Source organism: Lissotriton vulgaris, chromosome 5 (genome assembly GCF_964263255.1).
Source record: "Lissotriton vulgaris chromosome 5, aLisVul1.2, whole genome shotgun sequence".
Lineage (NCBI taxonomy): Eukaryota > Metazoa > Chordata > Amphibia > Caudata > Salamandridae > Lissotriton > Lissotriton vulgaris.
Genome location: NC_141693.1, coordinates 1,907,417,899 through 1,907,442,163, shown reverse-complemented (window position 1 = coordinate 1,907,442,163; position 24,265 = coordinate 1,907,417,899). Strand labels below are relative to the sequence as shown.

At 44.9% G+C, this 24,265-nt stretch overlaps 1 protein-coding gene across 1 annotated transcript in view; it reads left to right on the top strand.

The window, feature by feature from the left end:
• LOC147717692 (butyrophilin subfamily 2 member A1-like) overlaps nucleotides 1–24,265 on the top strand; it is a 142,253-nt gene that overhangs the window by 79,612 nt on the left and 38,376 nt on the right. Inside the window, exon 3 of the mRNA XM_086924480.1 lies at nucleotides 12,939–13,295. Coding sequence (XP_086780606.1) covers nucleotides 12,939–13,295 — 357 coding nt within the window. The remainder of the gene's footprint in view (nucleotides 1–12,938; nucleotides 13,296–24,265) is intronic.

Sequence of the window (24,265 nt, the reverse complement as noted above, 5' to 3'; positions counted from 1 at the left end):
GCTTCTTCATGGGGTACCCTCCTCATGTTGGATAAGACATTTTTATATCAGGGTTGGCTCCAAATAGGAGCTCTCTGTAGGAGACTTACTGGTCTTTCAGTTTCCAGCCCAAAAATGTTTGTGCATACATTTACTCCTTTTTAAGTCGAGACTAGTGTTGCAGTGCATGTGTTGCTCGCGCTGCAAGGCAAGCTATAGTAGGGTATGTTTTAAAAGTGGTGTGGAAGCCCTGTCCTTATTTTTCATTGGCTGGTGTCATTTTCCATGGTAAATGCTGGCTTCCGATTGATAATGAGTACCTCCTTGTTTCCGCTCTGTCTGCTTTTGCGACCACCCATCAGGACTGGATTTTTTACTTGCGGCGTTACATGGTCTCCTTCTTTAGTCGGTAGGCACTTTCTTTCTCATTTCATTTCATTCGGCTTTGGCAATGGCGGTGCGTGTTTATATTTGCACTGCGCTTTCACTTTAACAATAGCTGCCGCCCCACCCCGTAGGCGCTGTGTTGGCCTGCAGATTTTGTTAAAGTTTTAATCTTACTTCACGGATACCAATGCAAAATCCAAAATGCTAATACAAAGCCTGGGAGGGCTGTTTGTTGTTTGTTCTAAAACCTAAGTCAAATCTTCCTTGTATAAATCGAACATCAATCCCCACTATTTATTCATACTTTCCTCCACCTTCCCCTTTGAGAAATGTCTCCTCCTGGACACCTCCAGGTTCGTTACTGTGTTTTATGTTAGGCTACAGATATCGTTCCCCCATGGGGGCAGAGAATTGAGATTGCAACACTGCAATTAATGCAATTGCCATAACTGCCTTGTGTTGGAACACAGCCAGCTTGTTGAAAGCGAGAACCTGATTGTTCAGAAGGGCCAGTTTTGGGTCAATTGCAACTTGGACCTTGGTAAGATCTTAGATTCCATTTCAGGGCTGAAAGTCAAAACGGTTCTGTGGCACATTCCTGTCAACTCGAACTTCATCAATTGCAGAAGATAAAAGAAATAAATACATTATATATACTTTGGATGCTGAAGTACAAGATCTTTGGCTTACAAAAAAGGAACAAAGTGTTTGATTGACGTTGAATCGCCACGCGTTTGGGTTCTAGCTAACTGAAGCGGCTCCTTGGGTTTCCAAAAGACAACCATCCAATCGATATACCTTTTACTCCAGTGCCTCGCAGGGCTGCTCCTGAATATTTTAACAGGAACCAGTACTGTTTTTAGAATAAATCTACGTTTATTCTCTATGGATCTTTGGATAATTCTTGGTACTCAATGTATATACAAACTTCGATCTAGGGTTACTTTGCCAAACCCAGCCTCGGAGCATTTGAGAACTGCAATAACTATTTCATATATCATGGTTTTGAACCTTGGTCTCAGTAGTAGTCCCTATCAGAAAATGGTTCCAGCCCTGTTGGCTCAATGCAGCATTCAAGATGATTACGATTACTTTTTAGGGCCCCCATTTATGGGCGACCTCACTGAATCTGGAAACTGGAGGCTCTCATCCATGTCTTTAATACTCACAACCTATCTACTTAAGAACCACAAATCCCAAACTTATCTTTGCCGTCTCTCTGCACATCAGGACTTGAGCAGTGTAATCCAGCGCCAGCTAAAGCAACTGACGGAAGGCCAAAACGTGTTCCCAACCCTCATATATGCTGTCGTAAATGTGCATTTCATGTGAACCTTGCCTCTATGTTACAATATGCTTTGTAAACACCTATTGTATGTGGTCACTTTAACCAACACTGTCGACCGTAACACATTTACAACTGTCAGAGCTGTCCTCACTTTTTCGGTCGAGCCTGGGCAGCGCATGCGCTGCTCTGCAAGGCATGCTATATTGGAGTATGGGATTGAAGCTCTGCCCACTTGCTTCTCAAATTTTTCATTGGCTCGTGTAATTGTCATTTTTAAATGGTGGCTTCTGATTCATTAATAGGCTTGTTAGTCCCTCCTTAGTATCGCCTTCTCTTCACTTGTAACCTCCCATGAGGACTGGCCCTTTTGCCTTTGTTGTTGCACAGTATGTCTTATTTAGTCTGTAAGCACTATTTTGTTTGAGTTTCTCCTACTGCAGGCCCTACATGCTTTCCTGCAACATTCAGTGCGCCATGCGCTCTGCCCCTCTCAGATATTTATTCCCAGTTCTCCGGGTCAAGCAGAAGGTCACTGCTGACCAATGGGAGCAGGCAAACTCCCCAAAAATATGGCCACATCCTGCAGAGTGTAGTATTATTTTGTCCCACAGTGCACGAGATCTTCCAAATTCATAATGGCTGATTTTCCAGCATAGAGTCAAGAGCTGGCTAAACACACCCCCTAGGATGGCTTATTTCCATAGATTTTCCCCCTACCATCTGCACATGCCTTCCCTAATCCTAGGTCTGGTTGGGGTCAAAAGTGTAAAGTGGAAACTAACACTTTGGCCATCCCTCTGCCTTTGAAGACCATGGTTTACGACTCCTCCCCCTGCTCTGGCATTCCTGTGCAGCAGCACACTGCCCTCCTAGCAGAGCGGGTTAACCCCAAGGGGCTCTTTATCACCTCTTAAAGGCAGCTTGACTAATCCACTTAACTCTGACCAATCACAGCAGACCACTATAATGCTGAATTTGGACGTACAAACAAGAAAGTCTAATAACTTCTTGTATGTACACTTTAGGAGAAATTCAACAATAAGATATTGTTGGATTTATTAATACCATTCTGGGAAGTGTTTGAATGGGATTTCTAGCCTGTTCCTATCAAGAGTTATTAGTTACTAACATCTTGTCATGTTTAACCTATGTGGCCTGGGATTTTGCAATGGGGAAAATGACTTGGACCATTTTTCTAGCAATAGGGCTTATAAAAATATATGTTATAAGTACTTCACTGATTTTTACAGGACCCACAGCCCATGTGCAACTAGGGGAGACTTTAGGGGTTCTGAATCTGTAGAAATATTGCAGATCCTCCCTCCACAGTGCTCCTAGCATCAAAGTCGAATTTGAGCAGCAGCACTTTACCACAATGTGGGGAGTGAAATGTGAAATGTCACTTAACCCAGGGGATATAAAACTCATGTTATAAGGGTGTATCTTATAAATATCTGACCCCCCACCCCTGGGACTATTAGGGGAAACCCTGGGGGTTCCTAATATGCCAAAACATTGTAGGTTATCCATTTTAGGTGCCATGAACCCCAAAGTCACGTTTGGGCACAATTTACTTTTTAAAAGCAGTCCTGGCACCCAGGGCTGCTTTTAAACTGACCTCAGGCTTCGGCAGTGCACACATGCAAGTCCAAAAGAGCTGCTGGCCTCTAAACTGCCATGCCCTAGGGTACTAGGGACTTCTAGGTAGTTTCAAGCCCCCTGTCCTATTATATACTAGGGGCTTATAGGGTAGGTCATGCCCCACCACACCATTGTGTACCCTAGTGTATGTAGATATTTTAACTGTATTCTAATGTGTCTCTTTCAGCATAGCACTGGCCCTGGGCCTGGTTAGGCAGAGCCCAGGGTCAGGCAGGTTCAGTTACCACCAGTACCATTCAGTAAAAAAGTTGGGGGGTGACCAGGGCACAGGATGACTGTGCAACATAGCCCCCCCAAACGAAAGGTGATGGGTTACTAACCTACACCCTGGTAATCCTCATCAGCTAAGTGGAAACACCTGGAAAGTCCATCTGCATTTGCATGGGCAACCCCAGGTCTCTGTTCCACTGTGAAGTCCATTCCCTGCAGGGAAATAGACCACCTTAACAGCTTGGGATACTCCCCTCTCTTCTGCATGACCCATCTTGGAGGTCTGTGGTCAGTTTGAACACGAAAGTGAGTCCCAAACAAATATGGTCTCACCTTTTCAGGGACCACACCACAGCAAAAGCCTCTCTCTCAATGGCACTCCACCTCTGCTCTCTGGGAAGAAGCCTCCTACTAATGAGGGCAACTGGCTGATCAAGGCCCTCTTCATTTAGCTGTGACAGTACTGCCCCAATCCCTTGCTCCAAGCATCTGTCTGAACCACACCTTCTTTTGTGTAGTCAGGAGCCAGCAGTACTGGTGCTGAATAAGCATGGGCGAATTTTGCGAATTCGCGATCCGCGAATTTGCGGATTTGCAAATTTGCGATCCGCAAAATTCGCGAATTTGTGCGAATTTGCGGATTTTTGTTTTTTTGCGCGTTCGCGGGGTTTTTTGCGTGTTCGCGGGGTTTTTTGTGTGTTCGCGGGGCTTTTTGCGTCTTCGCGAGCCGCTTGCATAGCGAAGTTACCCATGCAGTTGTTTATGGGAGAGGGAGAGAGAGATAGATAGATAGATAGATAGATAGATAGATAGATAGATAGATAGATAGATAGATAGATAGATAGATAGATAGATAGAGAGAGAAAGAGAGGGAAAGAGAGAGGGAGAGAGAGAAAGAAAGAGAGGCCGGATCTCTGAAGGGCCAGATTCCTGAGTTGCCTCTACAGAACATACAGCTTTTATTTTTAGCAAAATGCATATGAAAATTGTGCTGTAAAGGTCTCTTTTAGTTTAACCCCTCCTGACAACTCAAAATGGGTGTATTTGCCATCCTCTTCCTTCTTCCTGTTTTTTATAGCTGTAAGTGCTTCCTGATGAGGTTTAAATCCTTGGACAGGTGCCTCGTTGCCTACTTGTAACTATTCTCTGACCCTGCTTCAAGGGTCAGAGCAGGGTCAGAGAATAGTTGCAAGTAGGCAAGGAGGCGCCAGGAAGCAATTAGCAGCAGGTGTCCAAGTTGAAGTTAATTTGTTTGTAACCCTTTTGTAAAAGGTTACAAAGAAATTAGGTTCAACTTTTGCACCTGCTGCTGTAACCCTTGCTTGGCTGAAAATTCGTCCCCGCTGATTCGCGGATTTTACCGCGATTTTGCGAGATTCGCGGATCGCGAAATCGCGGAAAATCCGCAAATTCGCCCGCGAAACGGATTTTACGCCCACCCTTAGTGCTGAACACATAGCAGCTTTCAGATTGTCAAAAGCCTTCTGACACTCTGGGGTCTAATATACCTTTTTGGGCCTCTTCTTAGAAGTCAGTTCTGTTAGGGGCCCAACAATGGTCCCATAATTTTGAACAAACCTTCTGTAATACCCTGTCAGTCCAAGTAATGCCCTGACCTGAGTCTGGGTAACAGGAACTGTCCAATCCAAGATAGTTAGGATTTTAGCTTGGAGAGACTGTACATATCCCCCACCGACCAGGTGGCCCAGGTACACCACAGAACTCTGCCATATTTGGCACTTACTTACCTCAATAGTCAGGTCTGCTTGCTGCATGGCCTGAAACACTTCCCTTAGGTGGCTTAAGTGATCCCCCAGGTAGAACTGTATACAGCTATATCATCTAGATAAGCTGCACTGAACGGTTCCAACCCAGACAAGAACTTATTCACCATCCTTTGGAAGGTGCCTGGTGCATTCTTTAAACAAAAGGGCATTACCTTAAATGTATAATGTCCCTCTGGTGTGGAGAATGCTGACCTCTCATTTGCTCCATCAGTGAGGGCAATCTGCCAGTAACCTGAAGTCAAATCAAATGTACTTAGCAGCCCCTAACCTATCATTGAGCTCATCAGCTCTAGGTATAGGGTGAGCGTTAGTCTTTGTGACTGCATTCAATCCTCTGTAGTCCACAAAGAACCTTAACTCCTTGAGTCCCCCCTGAGGATTAGGCTTAGGTACCAGCAATCCTGGACTGGCCCATGGACTCTCAGAAGGTTCAATTACCCCCAATTCCAGCATCTTAGCAACCTCAGCTTTAATGCTGACTCTAACATGGTCAGACAACCTGTCAGGATCCAGCATTAAAGCTGAGGTTGCTAAAATGCTGGAATTGGGGGTAATTGAACCTTCAGTTTATTTTTGACAGGTAGGCTTTCATCAGTGTCAATGTGGTACACACACCACTCAGTGATGTCTGGGGTCAAGGAGAACAGACCAGCAAACTGCTCCACCACTTGCTTACTGTCTCTGTGCTGCTGGTCTGTCAATTTGGGAGAGAATACAACTCCCTCCACTGACCCATCTTGCACATTAGCGGAGAGGAGGTCGGGCACAGGCTCAGTTTCCTCCTCCACACCCTCATAAGTGACCAGTAACATGGTCATGTCTGCCCTGACATGGAGGGGTTTCAATCTATTCACATGCAGGGCCCTATGAGGGTTCCTGGGGGTGCCAAGGTCCACCAAATAGGCAACCTCACCCTTCTTTTCTAAGATTGGATAGGGCCCACTCCACTTGTCATGGAGGGCCCTGGGAGCCACAGGCTCCAGCATCCACACCAATTGTCCTAGAGTTATACTCAGGCATAGTAGCCTTTTGAGCATACCAGTGCTTCATGAGCTCCTGGCTGGCCTCCAGTTTCCTGTTTGCCTTGTATATGTACTCTGCCATTCTAGTTCTCAGGCCTAGCACATAGTCAAGCACATTGTCCTTTGCTTCATTAAGTGGCTTCTCTAAAGACTCTCTCAATGGCCCCTTCACAGGGTATCCAAACAACAATGCAAAGGGACTGAAACCAATCCTTTTCTGTGGCACCTCCCTGTAGGCAAACAGTAAGCATGGGAGGAGAACATCCCATCTCCTCCTGAGTTTCTCTGACAACCCATTTATCATGCCCTTCAGGGTTTTGTTGAACTTTCTCAACAAGACCATTTGCTTTTGGGTGATAGGGGGTGGTGAACTTGTACTTAGCACCACACTCATCCCACATAGCAGTCAAATAGCTGGACAGGCAGTTCGTGCTCCTATCTGACACCACCTCTTTTGGAAAACCCACTGTGGTGAACACCCCAAGCAGTGCTCTAACCACCGCAGGAGCATCAATGGTTCTAAGAGGTATGGCTTCAGGGTACCTATTGGCATGGTCAACTACCACTAAGATATACCTATTCCCTGATGCAGTAGGTGGGTCCAGGGGACCAACAATGCCCATCCCATCCTTTCAAAAGGAACCCCAACCACTGGCAGTGGTATTAAGGGAGCCTTTGTCTTGCCCCCCACCTTCCCATTGGCCTGACAGGTGACACAGGATCTGCAAAACTCCTTTACCTTTTCAGACATATGGGGCCAGTAGAAATGGTTCACCAACCGGTTCCATGTCTTTGTCTGTCCCAAATGTTCTGCCAAGGGGATATCATGACCCAAAGTCAGGATGAACCCTCTGTATTGCTGGGGCACCACCAACCTCCTGGTAGGCCCCTCCTTGTGGTTTCTGCCCTCAGTTTAAAACAGTCCATATTCCCAGTAGAGTTTGTGAAATCCACTGTCATCCCCCTCCTCTTGCTTAGAAGCAATCCACCTCAAGCTCTCAAGGGTGGGACAATCACGCTAACCCTGACTGAACTCCTCTCTGGAAGGTTCACCTGTTCCTGTCTGTTCTTTCAAATCTGACAGTTCTGGTAGGGATGGAGTCCCTCCCTCAGAGGCCAGATCCTCCCCATCAGGGTTAGATTCTTCCTGCATCTCTGGAGTTCCCTGGACTGGCTCACCAGGCCATGTGCCCATGTCCTTGGATGCTTGGCCCTTTGTTCCAGGGTCCAAGTGACCAGCACCTCCCTTCTGGTTAGTCTGTGACCTAGTCAGAGCACATACCCACTCAGGGAGCTCCAATATTTTCATATGGAGTCCTCTCTCCACCTCTGACCACACAGAGGCTTCAAGATCATTGTCCAGTAAACACTGGTCTGGGAGCACCTTAGACACAGCTACCTTCAGGGGGCCTGTCATACCTCCCCATTCCAAATCCACCACAGCCATGTGATGGCATTTGGTAGTGCTGTCTGCATAAGTCACCTGGTGAAGCTCACCACTTAACAACCTCTCTGGAAGCACCAGCTCATCCAGGACCATAGTTACACTAGCCCCAGTGTCTCTGATAGCCTCAACCTCAGTCCCATTTCTTTTAGGCCTCTGCCTGTACTTGTCCATGTTTGGAGGTAAGGCAGCAAGGGTTGCAATATTCACCCCACCCAGGAACACTAAGGTTGCTTCCACTACCTGACCACCCCTCTCTGGGCAATGAATTAATCTGTGAGAGATATAAGTGGAGATCGTGTCTTAATTGAAGGTATTTGTAAAACTGTGTACAGGAAAATGCATATGTAGCTCAAAGTTACTGATAGGTGTGCATGTGTGTCCCTGACTAAACACATCGCAGTTGGGAGAGCCCAATGAGGTCACATCGTCCAAATCCCTGTAAGGACGCCACCTCTCGTAACCAGGTACCTTGCCAGAGAGGTGTTTGCTGCATGAGTGTGGCATTCCATCAAGTATGTCATAAAGCAGCACTCCAAGCTTGTAGGGCCACCTTGGTTGCTGAAGGTGTAGAGTCAGGGATGGGCGAGTCACATAGCATGGGCCATATTTGGGGGAACCCCAGTAGGGCTAGCTCCAGTCTATAAGCAGGGTCAGACCACCAACCATTGAACCAATCATGATTGACCAGGAGATGTGATGCTAAGTAGTAGAGGTTAGCCATCTCTAGCCCGCCATCACAGGCTAGCCCTGTTGGCAATGTGCAGATGCAAGACGGGTACTGTAGCCATGCCGGAGGAAGGAGATTGCTACATGTAGGAGGGTAGCTTAGTATATGGTTCACACTTATTTAAGTGATGCACCTTGCACTAATCCAGGCAACCCTTATAGTGATTTTAGTGGTTTTTGATTACCATAGAATGCTTTCAAAGTTGTAGCTGTGGAGAGCAGCCTCCAGGCTTACCCTGAAGGAGTGCTAAGCAGCTTGTTTTACCAGTTTAATCATGTAGTGTAGGTCAAATGAAAAATAAACCACACAGTGTTTACATACAAATATGGCTATTTATTAGAATACACTCACTAACACTACCCTGAGAAATCAAAGTAAATACACAATACTTTAATTGCAATGTAAATTGATACTTGTATAGCGCACTACTCACCCGCAAGGGTCTCAAGGCGCTTGTACGAATACCGCTGTGGAACCCATCCTGGCTTTCCCTGTGAGGCGTCCACTCCTGGGCACCCCCAAGGTGGAGGCCAGGCATCCTTAGCGTTGTGGGGGCTGTTGTGGAGATTAAGCAAGCTATTGCCCAGAGTTGCATATTGGGACTCCATGATTGGAATAGGCACCAAGGCGAGAATTATCAGGTCCGTGGAATTTTGAGCCCAAGATCTGCCGAGGCAGGGAATTGAACCCTGGTCCCGGGCGAGACCTCTGCATCAGGGTCTGCCGCTCTAACCATTGAGCCACACTTCTCGCAATAAGGTAAGTAGCACAAAATACTGAGGTCTCCAGGGGGAGACCAAACCATATATTAAGAAAGTGGAATGCAAACTGCAGAAGAGGATGGGACTTGGACCAGAAGACCCAGAGAAGTCGGGGACACCTCCCAAGGTAAGTACCCAGGAATCCCACGGAGGCTGTGTGCAGAGTGGGAACACAACCCTGTGCCTAATGAAAGTCAATGGAGAAGTCACTGTTGCAGTTTTGCAGAAGAAGGACCATTCCCAGAGGACCATGAAGAATTCCCTTGGAGAATGGAAGTTTGGATAGCCACCCTACCCGTGGATGCCCCTGAGACCAGGATACCTACACCAGGGAAGCCAGGTGCATAGGGGTGAAGAGACGTCGGAAACCTCTGTAGACGACAATGGAAGACTTGGAGAAAAGTGCCTGCTTGAGAGGAAAGTGGAGAAGTCTGGTGGAATCCAAGGGTGGATTCAGGAAGTGAAGAACCTGCAAGCAGAGGGAACAGTGTCTATGCCACTCAGGAGTGACTAGGAGGCATGGAAGAGCAATGCCCACTGTTGTCGGACGGTTCAGATGAGTTGATGGTGAACTTGCCACTGCAGCTGTGAAAACCAGGCAATGCTGAGGGAGACCAGGAGCTGTGCACAAGCTGTTCCATGTCAGATATCGAGGACCGGGGGTTCGCTGTCTGGCGGGAGCACGAACAAGCCTTGGTAGCCACTACTGGCGTGGAGAACAAAGAAGGAGCAACGTTGGGACCAGCAAGGTCCAAGGGACTCACCACAAGCAGGACCTCCACAAAGCTGCACAGGAGATGGAAACAGCAGGGTCCACTCGTTGCAGGGTTGGCCAAATAAAGCAGGACATTGTCCGAATATAGGGCTATTTGGTCTATAAGGCCATTGCTCTATTTCCACCCATTTATCTGTGCATCTACTCAGATGAGGTGTGCCAGTCGCTCAATCATGAGCGCGAATAAGAGCGGGGACAGGGGACAACCCTGCCTAGTCTCTTCAGAAAACGTATGAAAGGACTGCATTAATCTGAACTCTCGCCGTTGGTTTGGAATACAGAGCCTGGACCATTCCACAAAATCAGGGCCCAAACCCAGCCCGCACCAGTACAAGCCAGAGGTAGTTCCAGTCTACTGGGTCAAACACATTTTTCAAAATCAATTAAAAAAGCAAAGCCAGGTGAGAAGATAAAAGTTGATGGTGGGCCAGGCCCACATGAAGCCGGGGAAGGCAGTGTCGGGTACTACGAGTTGGCATCAAGTCGCACTAATCTGGATGTATCAATTGGGTAGGACCTGTTTGAGTCAGGTAGCTAGTGGACCTCCATTGGGCACCGAGGTCGCATTTGGCAACCATAAGGGCCATCCCAAGAAATGACCGGTCAACCCTCATGCTCCCGAACCCTCGAGGACACTTAACAGAGGCATCAAAGGGGAAAGGTCACAAAGATCTTCACTTCCCTGTTGATTAGGGATATTGTATGATATTCGGCATATGATTAACCCCAGGTGGAGTTGCTCCACGGAGTTGGGCAAAAACTCAGGGGAGCTCCTCTCTGCACCTCTCCACTCCCCCTCCCCCCCAATAAATAATCATAAAATAAAAATAAAAATAATGGTAAATAAAACACACTTAACATTATCGTGGCATCTCTCGGCTGCCCTCCTCCTCACCCTGGTCCTGCAGAATCCCCTACATCAGACATACGTCGTGTAAGACTGCACGCGCATGCTCAGTCCTACAATGACGTGCTAGTCTGTCTATATGTCTGTCTATCAAACATTTTTTGTTATACCGTATGGTTAAATGCACACTGATTGTGGGTAAGTATGTAGATTGTGTACACATTTTATTTTGTAATACATGCATTTAGTTTAACTTCTCATTCCTATCTCAGTGCACCACTCTTTCACTTTTCTCATATTTACTTTGAATAGACTTGATGAATTAAAAAAAGGTTCTTTTTTCATTGGCACCTTATTTTTTAGTTTTAAATTGCTACGTTTAATGTTTATCCTAACTTAACACCCCTGAAAGAGTTTCTCACACATGTTTGTATTCTGAATTAACTTAATGAATGCATGTAGTATATAACAGCGGCATTTCAGAACGATGCACCTTTTCTTTATAGCAATAAAATCAGTTAAACCAAAATATTAAATTCCACAGAATTGGTTTAATTTCATTTTATGCTTCAGTACAGTGTGGGCCAAGAGCAAGATGCTGTTGGAGGGTGGGGCTAGAAATAGAAATAATAGGATGCAGGAAAGAGAAGGATGTTCAACAGAAAGCAACAGACAGAGAAGAGTGTAGATAAAATGGGGAAGGAAGCAAGAAGAGAGGAGGAGGATTTAGTGAAAGCAAAAGAGGGAGATGTTAAGAGAGAAAGGAAATCGTAGGACGGAGTACAGTAGACACGCGTGGCTGCAAGAGAGAGGAAGGATTTGACAAAAGTGAATATGAGTCAGGCAGCCAAGGTGGATGCATTTGCAGCACCTCAAGCCACTATTTATGCACCAAAGCAGTACAGCTGTCATATGTGTGGCAAGCTGTGCGGTTAACTGAAAAAAAGCTGGAGCACATGATGTCATTCTTGGACAATTAATGCCAAAATAGTTATCATTTTTTAAATCATGGGTTGATGCATTTACCATTGGTATTAAAACCATTCTCTGAAGAGAACTTTGCATTTGCCATTGCTTCACTGTGCAGGGACTTGCCAAGTACTGTTCCATAATTCAATGTATACCAGTATGAGCACTGCAAGGCAGATCCAGTAATTGCTTCAGATTGTTTTCACTAATGACGGTGACTGGTCTCTGAAAAGTTTATGTCTGATTTGGGTTTAGTTGCACTGCTTTGTTGATGCACAGTCTTAATCTCTCAGGAGTGTATAATAATGCTGGGGCCGATTCACAGAACTAACTTAAGACCAAATCCTAAACTTACTACTTTTGGTATTCACAGAAGGCATTTAGTAGTAGTAAAGTTAGTATTGTGTCTTAAGTTTGACTTAAGACAAACTTAAGACAGATTTAAGACAAACTTGAGACAGACTTAAGACAGTATTAAGACAGACTTAAGACAGACTTAAGACAAACTTAAGACAGACTTAAGAATTAAGTCTGTCTTAAGTTTGCCTTAAGTCTGTCTTAAGTTTGTCTTAAGTCTGTCTTAAGTCTGTCCTAAGGCAAACTTAAGCCAAAATCCTAACTACTACTAATAAATGCCTTCTGTGAATACCAAAAGTAGTAAGATTAGGATTTTGTCTTAAGTTAGTTCTGTGAATCAGGCCCGCTGTGTTATACATGGACCAGAAGAACACTTTCCACAATGGAAGTTTTTTCCCTGGCTTCAATTGGAATTTAGACTGAAAAAATAATCAAATATCGATTCTGTAACTTCGTATTTCGGATTCATTACTATAAATTCAACTTTTTACATATTTTGTAAGTCAAGCCTATTGTGCTAACCTTATACGTATGGCCTAGAATGTCGTCATTACAAGACAAGCGCTAACCATAAAGGAAAGTACATTTCCTTTAATTAACAAAGAGATATACTTAGGTTAGGGATTTTTAAAATGAAGCAGCATTTCCTTAAGATTGTATGGTCACATTAAAAAGTATTATCACTTATGCATCCAACTTATCTAATTTCCTGTTTAACAGATGTTTTTACAGCCGAAAGTCCCAGTCAAACTATTGAAGCTGCTGTTGGTGAAGATGTGGACTTCTTCTGCCCTCTAACCAATGAAGTTAGTGCTGAGATGATGGACGCGCGATGGGTCTATCCTGAGCGCTGCTCGCCGTCGTCCGTAGTCCACATATACCGCAATGGGCGCGATGACAACCTGAAACAGGACCCCTATTTCCGTGGGAGGACAGAGATCCTTACAGAAGATATCGGAAAAGGAATTGTTGGCTTGAGATTGAGGAACATCAGTGCTTCTGATAAAGGGACGTACTTATGCCAGATCCAATCAAAGGTTGCGTTTTTTGAGGCTGCTCTGCAGCTCAAAGTATCAGGTGAGGGGTTAGTTCAGCGTCTAGGTATTGCTTCTTCTTCCTGATTTCCTTATACATGTATGTATGTATGTATGTATGTATGTATGTATGTATGTATGTATATATATATATATATATATATATGTATATATGCTTTGGTTTCTCTAGTGCGCAAAGCTAGCTGGTTATCAACAGGTAAGTGATGGAATGAGGATATGTCTTTGAACTTAACAAATACTTTTAGCACCTCCCCTTTGTCGAGGACATACATGTGTGACCCTTAAACTGAATGTTTTCTTTATCTATCCTTGAGCTAAAAAAGTGCTGAAAGCTAGATGCTGCTCTTTGCTCAGCTAAGGTTCCTTTCTTTCTTTATTGCTTTATGCTCTGGTGATATCTTGTTTTAGCAGACCTTGTTTAGCTACACTTGAAAGCTTGACCTATCAATACAGGCAGAAAACCTGAATATTCCCCACCCCCGTCCCAAGTAGGTCAGCCCATGGTCCAATGTCAGTCACCCATCCCTGTTTATAGGGATTCCATAAATTCACCACACACTTGTCAAAACAGCCTTACATGCAGCTTGGAGTCTGGTCACAAGATAAAATAACAACCTTATATAACAATTCTGAAATGTATTACTGTAGAAGGTGGGCCAATGAAATTATCATGAAACACTCATTGGACACTATATAAGGACACCCTGAAACTGCAGCTCTCAGAAGGTGTCAAATTCTGAGGTGAGGAATCCACTGAACTCCTCTGTATGTCCTGAATCCCTATCCATGTAGCAGCACACATGCAGTAGAGAACACAAAATAGAGAAAAGAATAAAAGAAAAACACTGGACTTTAACCCCTAACTTTCTGGACCTTCCACGCACCCCCAAATGCTGAGCCTTTTATTTGGCTATTTGGGGAAGTTTGCACTTAGGCTGCCATAGCGTTTCGTTCATATAAGGTATCCATCTCAAAAGTGCATCCTTTTTTTCAAACATCCTAAGAATTCTGCAGGTACCCACAGTTTGCGAATCCATTTAGAGGGGACCAAGAAAATAAGAAAAAGTTAGTAAAATGTTGAGGTTTTTTTTGTTCCCTGTATTTTCTAAGTCAACAGTAAAATACATTGTAAAATTACTTAAAAACCTTAAAATAAACTTTCGCTGTCACTTATTAGTATTCCAGTTTGTACAAGGGTGTATGATAAACTATTAATGAGTAACTTAATAATAATTAGATATGAACAGAATTATATAGTAAACACTAAATAGATCAAAGCAATAATTAGTCCTTATTCCGATCAGATATTAAAAGTATTCTTTCAGGCCATGATTCTTGCTTAGCGTGTTGTATCTCTCTTCATTCAACCTTCCAGGTACACATTGCTAGGCGGTAACTGGAGAGTCAGTTTTTAATGCTTGCTCAAGTGAGGAGAGGAACTTTATCAGTTGACAGTTTATCTATACTACTGTTATAAAGAGAGAACACAAACCTTTTGGCAAGGTAAACTCGGGAACCACAGCACCAATCCACACACCCAATACATTGTTGTAATCCTCAGGGTGTGCAGTTGGACATAGGCTATAGAAAAAAAATAAAAAAACGTAAATTAAAAAATATAACTTAAAAAAACAGTAGTGCCCTGAAAGTAGCGCTGGCCACGACGTAGCGCTGGCCGCAACGTACGTGATGACAAGGAGGAGCGGCGGTGAAGTGAGGAGCTCGGGGAGGAGCGACGGCTCAGGTAAGGCTCTGGGACACGGGACGGGAGGGAGCCGGTACGGGAGGTTGGCCCGGAACAACTGCGGTAAGGCTCAGGGTCTGGGGGCAGCTTTTCAGGCTTGCGTGCACTCCTGCCTCAGACCCCGCCCGCCACGACATTGTCCGGGACACAGACAATGTCGTGGCGGGCGGGGGCCGGGGCGGGAGTGCACGCAAGCCTGAAATGCTGCCCCCAGCCCCCTTCTGCCCCAGGCAACGCTGGGGTGGGCTGCTAGTTAAGGTATAAGTTGGGTCCAACCCAGTTATGATAGCTGATCTGCACATCCTTATTCTTCTATTGTTCATTGCATTCTTTAATAAAGTGACACATGTGTTTGAAAGTTTGGGGCATATACAGACGAGATGGATAAAGTCCTCTTTGCTGCTCCTACATAGTCCGCACTCTTTCGGCCCTTTGTGGACCCATGTTGGCTTATACACGATGGACTGTAGTTTGCCTAATCGTAGGGCCATCAGTTGAAACTTACGATGGGCTGGGAATGTATTATTCAGACATAGGCTTGGGGTAAGGGTCTTATAGTTAGTGATTACCACCAAGTCTTGCTTTCTCTTACTGAAGATATCTTTATCTACTAGCAGGGAGTGGAGTTTTGCAGATTTATTTATGGCTTGCTTGATGGAGTTCTAAATCTCCCCTGTACAGGTTACTAACAAAGCTTTTTGTCGAAATTGATTGTAGGGAGATTTTTTTTCCTTCTCTAATTTCTCCCTCAAAGCTTTATTCAATTCTGATTCTGCTGTATTTTGCTTCAGTCTATACCATTGCTTAATGGTTGCGTACATCCTCCCCAATATTTACTTTTTTATGCCAAATTCTAGTCTCACCTGAGCTGGAGATGTAAACAGGTGGATTGAAAGACTATTTTATATATTGACACTCGCAGTTTATTTAGCTGGTCTGAGTCTTTCCCGTGTAATGCAATACTGCCATATGATAACGTTGGTAGCATTTTGGCAGATATTACTGCTAGTAAGGGTTTAAATGATGGCCCCTTTAGTTTTTTAGCAAGAGCCCTAAAGTCAAACAATAGGGCGTTTGGTCTCTGCGTCATATATGCGTTTTGCTCTTGATGATTCAGTATTGCCGATGTATAAACCCAGGTATTGTAATTAGAGATTTTATCTAGCTTTTTGCCCTCAAGTTGAAAATTCTGTTTGGCCAACGGGTATCCACTAACTAGCATTGTTTTACTTTTCGATGTTTTTATCTCTAGCTTATTGTCGGCTATATATTTCAGCATACCTGTGAGCGACCTACGAAGGCCAATCTTAGGTAGGCTCATCAGGACTACATCGTCCGGTTATTATAGGTGGGATAATGACAGTGTGCCCAGCTGGGGTAGGTGGGAGTTGATTTTGTTGAGCTTATGAGCCAGGTCTGCCATGAAAAGATTAAAGAGGTGCGGTGCCAGCACACACCCTTGTTTAAGCTCTTTTGTGGTGGTGACCTTCCTTGATAATCCTGAACTGTCTCCTAGTTTAACTCTCATCCATGTGTTGCAATTCAGGAGCAATTTTCCTCAGAGTATATTTTCGGGGATTTTCCTGGCTTGCAATTTTTCCCATAAGATTTGACGATACACACTGTCAAAAGCTGCCTTTAAATCGACACAACAGAGGTGCAATTGTTGCTTCTTCCGTTTGTATTTGTCGGCAATCGGTGAGAGAGACAAAATGTTTGTGATTGTCCCAATTCCTTTTCTGAAGCCTGTCTGATTGACAGGTATCAGTTTTAGCTTGTCTAATCAGGTGATCAAATCTACCAGTATCAGAGATGCATAATACTTTGCGTCTACATCCAGTAGTGCAAATAATCTGTAATTGGACGGGGAAGATCTATCACCCCCTTTGTAGACTGGTGACATTACTGATCCTTGCCAGCTCGGCAGGATTTGCTTTATGTTCTTCACCACTTCATATACATTTTTTAGTCTCTCTCCCCAGAACTCTGGGGGATTCCATTTGGGCCTGGTGCCCCTGTTCCTTGTCCCTTCGAAATTATTCTTTTTATCTCCTCTAGTTTATCGGTTCGACTTTCAAGTATGGTCCTTAGGCCACTAGCGCTCGTGGCCACTATTCCTTTGTACTTCTTCAGCTTTTAGGGCAGTTGTCAGGTATCGGGGTGTAGTGCTGTTTGTTTCTTGTATAAAGGAGATCCCATTGTTCTTTTGTTCAACTTGACCTCAGGCCTTTTTTTGCTCATTCTCCGTACCTACTTGAAAGTTCGTAAGTTTGATGTCTGTAAATCTTTCTGTTAGAAAGTTGGCCCTGTCTTGTTCTTGTACGCTTGAGGCAAGAGGATTGATTGACCGAATCAGATTGTTTATTGTTTCCCAGAATGTACTTGAGTTGATTATCTTATCATCATGTAGTAGTGTAGCCCAGAAATTGTCCTCACATCTTTTTTTTATGTTCCTATATCTTCTTTTTGTATTCTTTCCTTAGGTTACGTATGGCTTTCCATCCTGTAGCATTTAACTCAGTTCTATTTTGTTCCTTTAGAGGTTTTTTTGTTCTTGTTTCAGTCTGAGAGTGTCATTCGGTTTTGCCGTGTTTTTTTTAAAGTCTTGGGCCTGTTTTGATTTACTAATCATTATTGTTATTAGTTTATCCGTAAATTTTACCTGCTCTTGTATCTTGTTTAGATTGCTTCTTTCACTTTCCATTTTGAACCCCTGTACTTTAGTTGTAGTTCATCGATGCTCCATTGTCCATTTCAGCCTTTTCAAGTCAATTGAGAGTATGCTTTCTACAGCTGTCGTGCTAATCTGATGCTTTGGCGGATTTAGGCTAAAGTAAATATGTTGGTACGAGTGGTAGCTCTTTGTTGTATATTCAGTGGTGAACCGGGTAAGAAAGGGCATTAGTGAAAGTGATAACACTGTGTAGTCAAGCCTTCATTGCGATTTCCCTCCAAAGTAGGTATACATTGGTGGGTAGTCTTCAGAGGTTCTGCCGTTTATTATTCTCAAGCCCAGGTATTCAAGTGTTTTTACCAGTTGCTGCCCCGCAAGGTCGAAACAAGCTGACTTGAACTGGTATTGAGGTTGTACATTCCAGGACTTATTGTCTGCTGCGAGTTTCTCATCCTCTTCTGGTGTAAAAATTAAGTTTGAATTGAAATCTGCTGTTATAATGATATCCCAGGATGGGTTGGTGTTTCGTATATCAGTGATTATGGTTGTTAATAAGGCAAAATAGGCTTTTTTTCCTTTCGATGATGGGTGTGCATAGGTGTTGATTAACAATACCACTCTGAATTCCTTTAATTGAAAATGAAAGTTTTACCAGTTGTGCATTTAGCCCATAAAGAGGTATATGTTCTGCATGGATTTTGATTGCTGTTGATACATAAACTGCTAGTCCGCCTTTCGGGAGTCTGTGCCTCCTATGTTTTTCGGCTTGTGTGCTCAAGGGTATAAATCCTGCAAGAGGCAGCTCCTACGGTGCCTGAAGGGCAATTATGTTGCATGTCACCCAGTCTTGTAGAGGTCTGCCGTCTTCTAACCATTTCTTCGCTCCAGCTATGTTCCATGAGGTAAGGTGGAGGGTCCCTTCTCGGTAATGCGATGCCTGTTTGCAAAATGGTCAGTTAACTTTCTCTTTGTTCAGGATTCCCGGGAGCCAACTCTAGCGATCCATGTCGGGCTCTGTAATTGCCTTTTTTCCTACGACGGTCTCATTACATCTTGTTAACATTGGGCTTTTTCCTTTCGCTTGCCAGATGACTGAGTAGGCCTGTTAACTTGTTGCCTGGCTCTGTCCGGTGTTTATCTCCTGGGTGTTTTTTTCCCTAAAGGGTCTGAATATCGTGGTTTTATGGCTTTAGACAGCCTTATGCCCCATGTGTCTAATAGAGGGTTTTGATGTTTCCTTTTCCCTGCTGGCAAAATTCCGCTGTCAATAAGTGGTTTGAGTTTAGATGTTTTAGCCCTGGGATAGTTTCTACCTGTTTTAAAATGTTACCCCTGTTTAGGGTGTCTTGCCCCCCTGGGTCTCGTACTCTGGTGACCATAATATTTTGTTGTGGTAGTTGTCCATACTATCGAGGTTTGGTACTGGTAACTTCTTGATCTTTCCCCCATCAATCGATCTTTGTATCATACGTTTTCCTTCTTCAGTCTTAGTATTCTTTTTGGCTTCTTGTGCTGAAGTAACTAATGTTGACTCTGGTTATTCTTCATATCTCTTGGCCGGCTCCTTTGATTACTTTCTGGGGGGGGGGGGGCTACATTCTCCTTGTTGTGTATGTTAAATATATGATTTTTGTATAACTGGGTCCCACTTATTGTAGGTCTGGGATTTAAAATCTTCGAACACTGGATTAAGGTGATGTTATTGTCCTTTTCCTGGAGAGATATTTCTGTGTCTTTGTTAGAACCGGCTGTCTCTAGTTGGCAGAGGTATACACTTCTGACAAATAGGGACACACCTTTTCTAGTCAGGGCAAGGGGATCACACCCTTCGATAACCCCTGCTCACCCCCTTGGTAGCTTGGCAGAGCAGACAGGCCTATCTCAGAGGCTGTGTGTTAAGCATTTATGACCACATACAGTAATACAGTGAATACACTACAAATGGACACGACACAGTAGTATTATAAAAATAAGTATTTTTATATAAGGCTTAGCACAAGACCAGATAACGACAAAAATGTACACAATCTTAATAAATACTCTGGGAAGGGAAAAAGGATAGTTCAAAGGTAGTTTCTTCTTTAGCACAAAAGTCTTTAGTATCAAGCAAATCTTCTTCTTGGCAATACAGTTCTTAGCAACAGGGTAACCCACACGGGGGCTACACGACGTCGTGGCTGGAGTCACACGGACCCCCAACAACACAGTACCTTCGGAAAATGAAGCACACGATGATCAGCGGCGTCGAGCAATCCGGCGTCGCGTCTTCGGTGTCGATCAGGCCTCAGCAGGCGTCGTCGATGATGCGGTTGCACAGAGTGAGCAGCGCTCACGGCGTCGAGAGGGCACACAGTTGATGCGATCAGCAGCGGTGCAGACACGAGGTCCTCTGGAGCTAGAGCCGTACTCCCACTCACTGGCGTTGCTGCTGGCATCGGTCGGGCCCGGCGGCCGGTCGTCGAGCAAGCGGGACACTGGGGCCGTTACCCACTACGTCGAGCTGGATTCGGCGACGTCCGTCGGCATCGAGATTGCTGGTTCTTTCAGAGGTGCCGGATTCACAGGTTCCAGCAAATAGCACTTTAAGCAGATGAAGTCTTTTAGCCCTGTGACTTCAGCAGGAGACTGGCACTCTTCCAGCCCTTGGAGATTTTCTTAGCAAGCGTGAGAGTACACACAAAGTTCCTCTCTCCTGGTTCCTCGGCAAAAATAAAGAAGCACTGCAGGATTCCTCCCAGCAAACAGCACACTGGCAGAAGGGGTAGGCAAGTCCTCAGATCAGCAGGCCTCTTGTCCTTGGTTACAGGGTTCCTTGTCAGAAGTGATCTTATTTCTTAGTTCAGGGGTCCTTCTCTTATACCCCTTTCCGGCTGTGATCCCTTTGTCCATGTCGGGGACTTTCCCAACATCCTGGGTCTGTTGTGGGTGGAGCCAGGCAGAAGCACCTGGCGTATTCACTTAGCAGGACTGGGTCCTCAGACGCCCAGCAGGAGGTGGAGCCAGCATTGACACTGGCAGGAGCATAGCTATCGGCCTCCTGGCAGGAGGTGGGGCTAGGATCGTCCATGGCAGGCACAGAGCCATCAGCCGCTTGGCAGGAGGTGGAGCCAGCATTGTATCAGGCAGGGCAGGCTATCAACAACTACTCTCCCCCTACTCTCAACGCAAATGTCCCACTCATCCCACACTGACTCATCAAGACCTGGGGAGCCACCCAGCTCCGTCACACACACGCAAGACCAGCAGAAACCAGAAATGGTTAGACAAGAAAATAGACACTTTCTAAAAGTGCTACTTTCAAACCCAGAGTCCAAAACCCATCCACACCAACGGATGCGTAATTAAACCCCGAGTTCAGGGATACCAAACTCGATATTGCACCATGCTCCCCGAGCCAGCTAGGATCATAGCATTAATAATCCCGGCGGCCCATTCTACCCAACGGAGAGCAGGCTACCTCGCAATAGTGAAGAACGAAGATGGCGGTAATTCACTATTATGACATACCAACTTGGTCAGGCGTGTCCTACCTTGTACTTGCAATGCACCCTGCCCGTGGGCCTACCATAGGGGTGACTAACATGAAGTCAAGGGAAGGTTCAAGGGGCTGGCAAGTAGGTATACCTGCGCAGCCTGCGTGACAGCACGAGGCTGCACGTGGGTCTCGCAATGACCGACCCGTAGACATTCTTTTACGAGGCCGCTCCTGTGGGTGGCACAACACGTGCTGCAAGCCCACGAGCGGCATTTGTATTTACAAGCCCCGGCACTCCTGGTGCACTAGACTAGGGACTGACAGTAAACCAAATAAGCCAAACATGGATACACTAGATGCATCAATTTAACATAGGGAGCACTTGCGCTGTGGCACTGATCAGCAGTGACACCGCGCCCAAAGCATAAACCAGCAAAACATCGTAAAACAGTGGAGGCAAACAGAAAAAATGGAGGAGAGACTCAAGCCAATGATGTCAGGTCTAACAATCTTCATCAATCCCTGGCTCATAAATTGGTTTGTTCCTTGGGTTTCACGTGTCCAACCGAGCAGGATTCCGTTCGTGGTCCTTATATCCTTACTCTGTTGCTGGCTAGATCCTTCTTTCATATTAGTTATTCTTTTAGTCCAGTCCTTCAGCTTCTGTTGTGTGATGCTGTTTGTGAACAGTTGTGGTATCAAGTTCATGGCTTGCCCTTCCTTTTTCCCTTGTTGCTTCTTTTCTTGGGTCTCGGTCTCCTCGGAGTGGTCACTTCTTTGTTCCTTTCTCATGTCCCCTTTTTTTGGACTTGAGTAGAAATCCCTCTTAGTTGGGTTCCTGCTCTGTGACCCTGTCGTTTGCCCTTTTTGTGCTCGGTGATCTATGACCCCGTAGTACGTGTTACTGTGTTTTTCCTTGGTCTGTGCTCCGCTGTGCTACTTATGTTGTTTTCTCTTTGTCCCCTTAATTCATCTACCTCCCTAACTGCTGTAGCTATAGACCACTCCTTATGGTTAGCAATTAAGGTGTCAGTTGTTACCTCAGAGGACCTTGTGGTATTGAGTATGTCACTTGTTCCCCTTGATGCGCTGAATATTGGGTACAGTTTAATTCTTTGCTAAGTGTTTCTTTCTGATTGTTTATTCCTTGCCTTCCTTTCCCGTTTTTTTTGTCTTCTCGTTTGTTTGGTTAATGTGCACTCTTCTAACTTTGTAATGGAAGTAGTTTCTGTCTCCACTGGTGTTTTATCCACTTTACCTTCTTCTTTCTTGTCCTCCTGTTTAGAAGTGGATGATTGTATTTTTTCATCAGTTTTTGCGAGCTCGGTGCATATCATGTTTTGCTGTCTAAGAGCTAATTTTTGATCAAGGAGGGCTGGAAGGAAACTCAGTTTATCAATAATTGGGCCACAGGTGTACTAAGTTTGCTCTAAAGTATATTTTGATTGCGCAGATGTTATTAATTTATTATGTTGATCCAGTTTAGTGGTTATCCCTGCTATGTGTAATGCTGTAATATTCATTTGGTCTATTTGGATATCCAACATGTCTTATTGCAAAACCAGTGCCTTTACAGAAGACTGAAGTGTATCCAATAATGACCTAAAAATCTTCAAGTGTTTACTTGTATCACTGGATAATTTTCCTTGTGTAGATGTCTGTTTACTCCTTGAGTATGGCTCTGCGTTTGACAAATGATTTCTGGCCGGTATTTCGCTAGTATTCTCCTGTGTCTGAACAGATAAAGTCACAATTTCTTTTTTTTCCAAAACAGGTATTCCCACTCCATTTTGCTTAGGGGATGTGTGGTCCTCTCTATCTATTCCCTCTGTTGAGGTAAAGTCTTGTGACAACACCTTGTTCGATATTGGGCTTAGGAGTCTCAGCCAAGAGTTTTCTGATTGTAGTTCTTCCAAAGCACTTACTTTGTCTTCATTTGTCTCATGAATTTGAGCCTCCGTTCTGTGACCCTGTGTAGTCTTGTGTGGCTTAACAGGTACTATAGGGGTTGTGGCACTTGAGATAGAGCAAGATGCAATATTAGGGGATGTACTTGGGTCTGATAGGCTGTTTTTTGCAGTATGCATTCTTCTTTCTTCACTCCGCTCTATTCCGTTCCCGGGCTTAAACTTGTCTGTCACTTTAGAGTAACCCCCAGTGGTGCTGTTTTTTGTTTTGTTATCTGAGAGTATCTCAGGGTGGTGGTCATCATGCGAAGATGTTACCTCTCTTGCCTTTGTGTGTTGAGTTCATTTCTTCTTTCTGACTACCCTTTTCATTGGCTTCCTTCTTTTTACTAGAAGTTTGGTTGCTTGGGTCCTTTTCTTTTGATGTGTCAGCTGTGGATTTTAAGGCACATGGTTTACTCTTCTGTTCCAATAGTGTATGCCACCCTTTGTGGGGTAAACAAAGCGATACAAAAGGGGATGATGGACGGAGCGTTTGAGCAAATCAAACACTCACTCCCAGTCAACTGATCTGGGTTTAATCCATCACCATTCTTTAGCTCAGTTAGCCACCCCAGTTCAGACACGGCCATATGCAAATCAGTCTGACCCTGTGCCTCATGGGAACAGTCCAGCCCGAACTGCCAAGCCATGTCTTCCCTGGACTGGAAACAAGCATCCTGGGACCGGTTTCGGATTCATAATTCTCATCAGCCAGGCTATCTTGAATCCAGTGGCCAAGTGAGCAAGGGACTCACGTCTGAGCATACCCTGCCAACTTAGGGCGAACAAAGCGATACAAAAGGGGATGATGGATGGAGCGTTTGAGCAAATCAAACACTCACCCCCAGTTAACTGATCTGGGTTTAATCCATCACCATTCTTTAGCTCACTTAGCCACCCCAGTTCAGACAAGGACATATGCAAATCAATCTGACCCGTGCCTCATGGGAACAGTCCAGCCCTAACTGCCAAGCCATGTCTTCCCTGGACCGGAAAAAAGCATCCTGTGTTCCGATGCCCACCAGCCCAACACCGCAGGCGTGAAGAATGTCCCAATCCTCTACCCTCGCCGTGACCCCCAACACCCGCGATCAAAATGGGTGGTGGAGAACACGACACCGGGAGAAGGTGGGTAACAAAACAAGGGAAC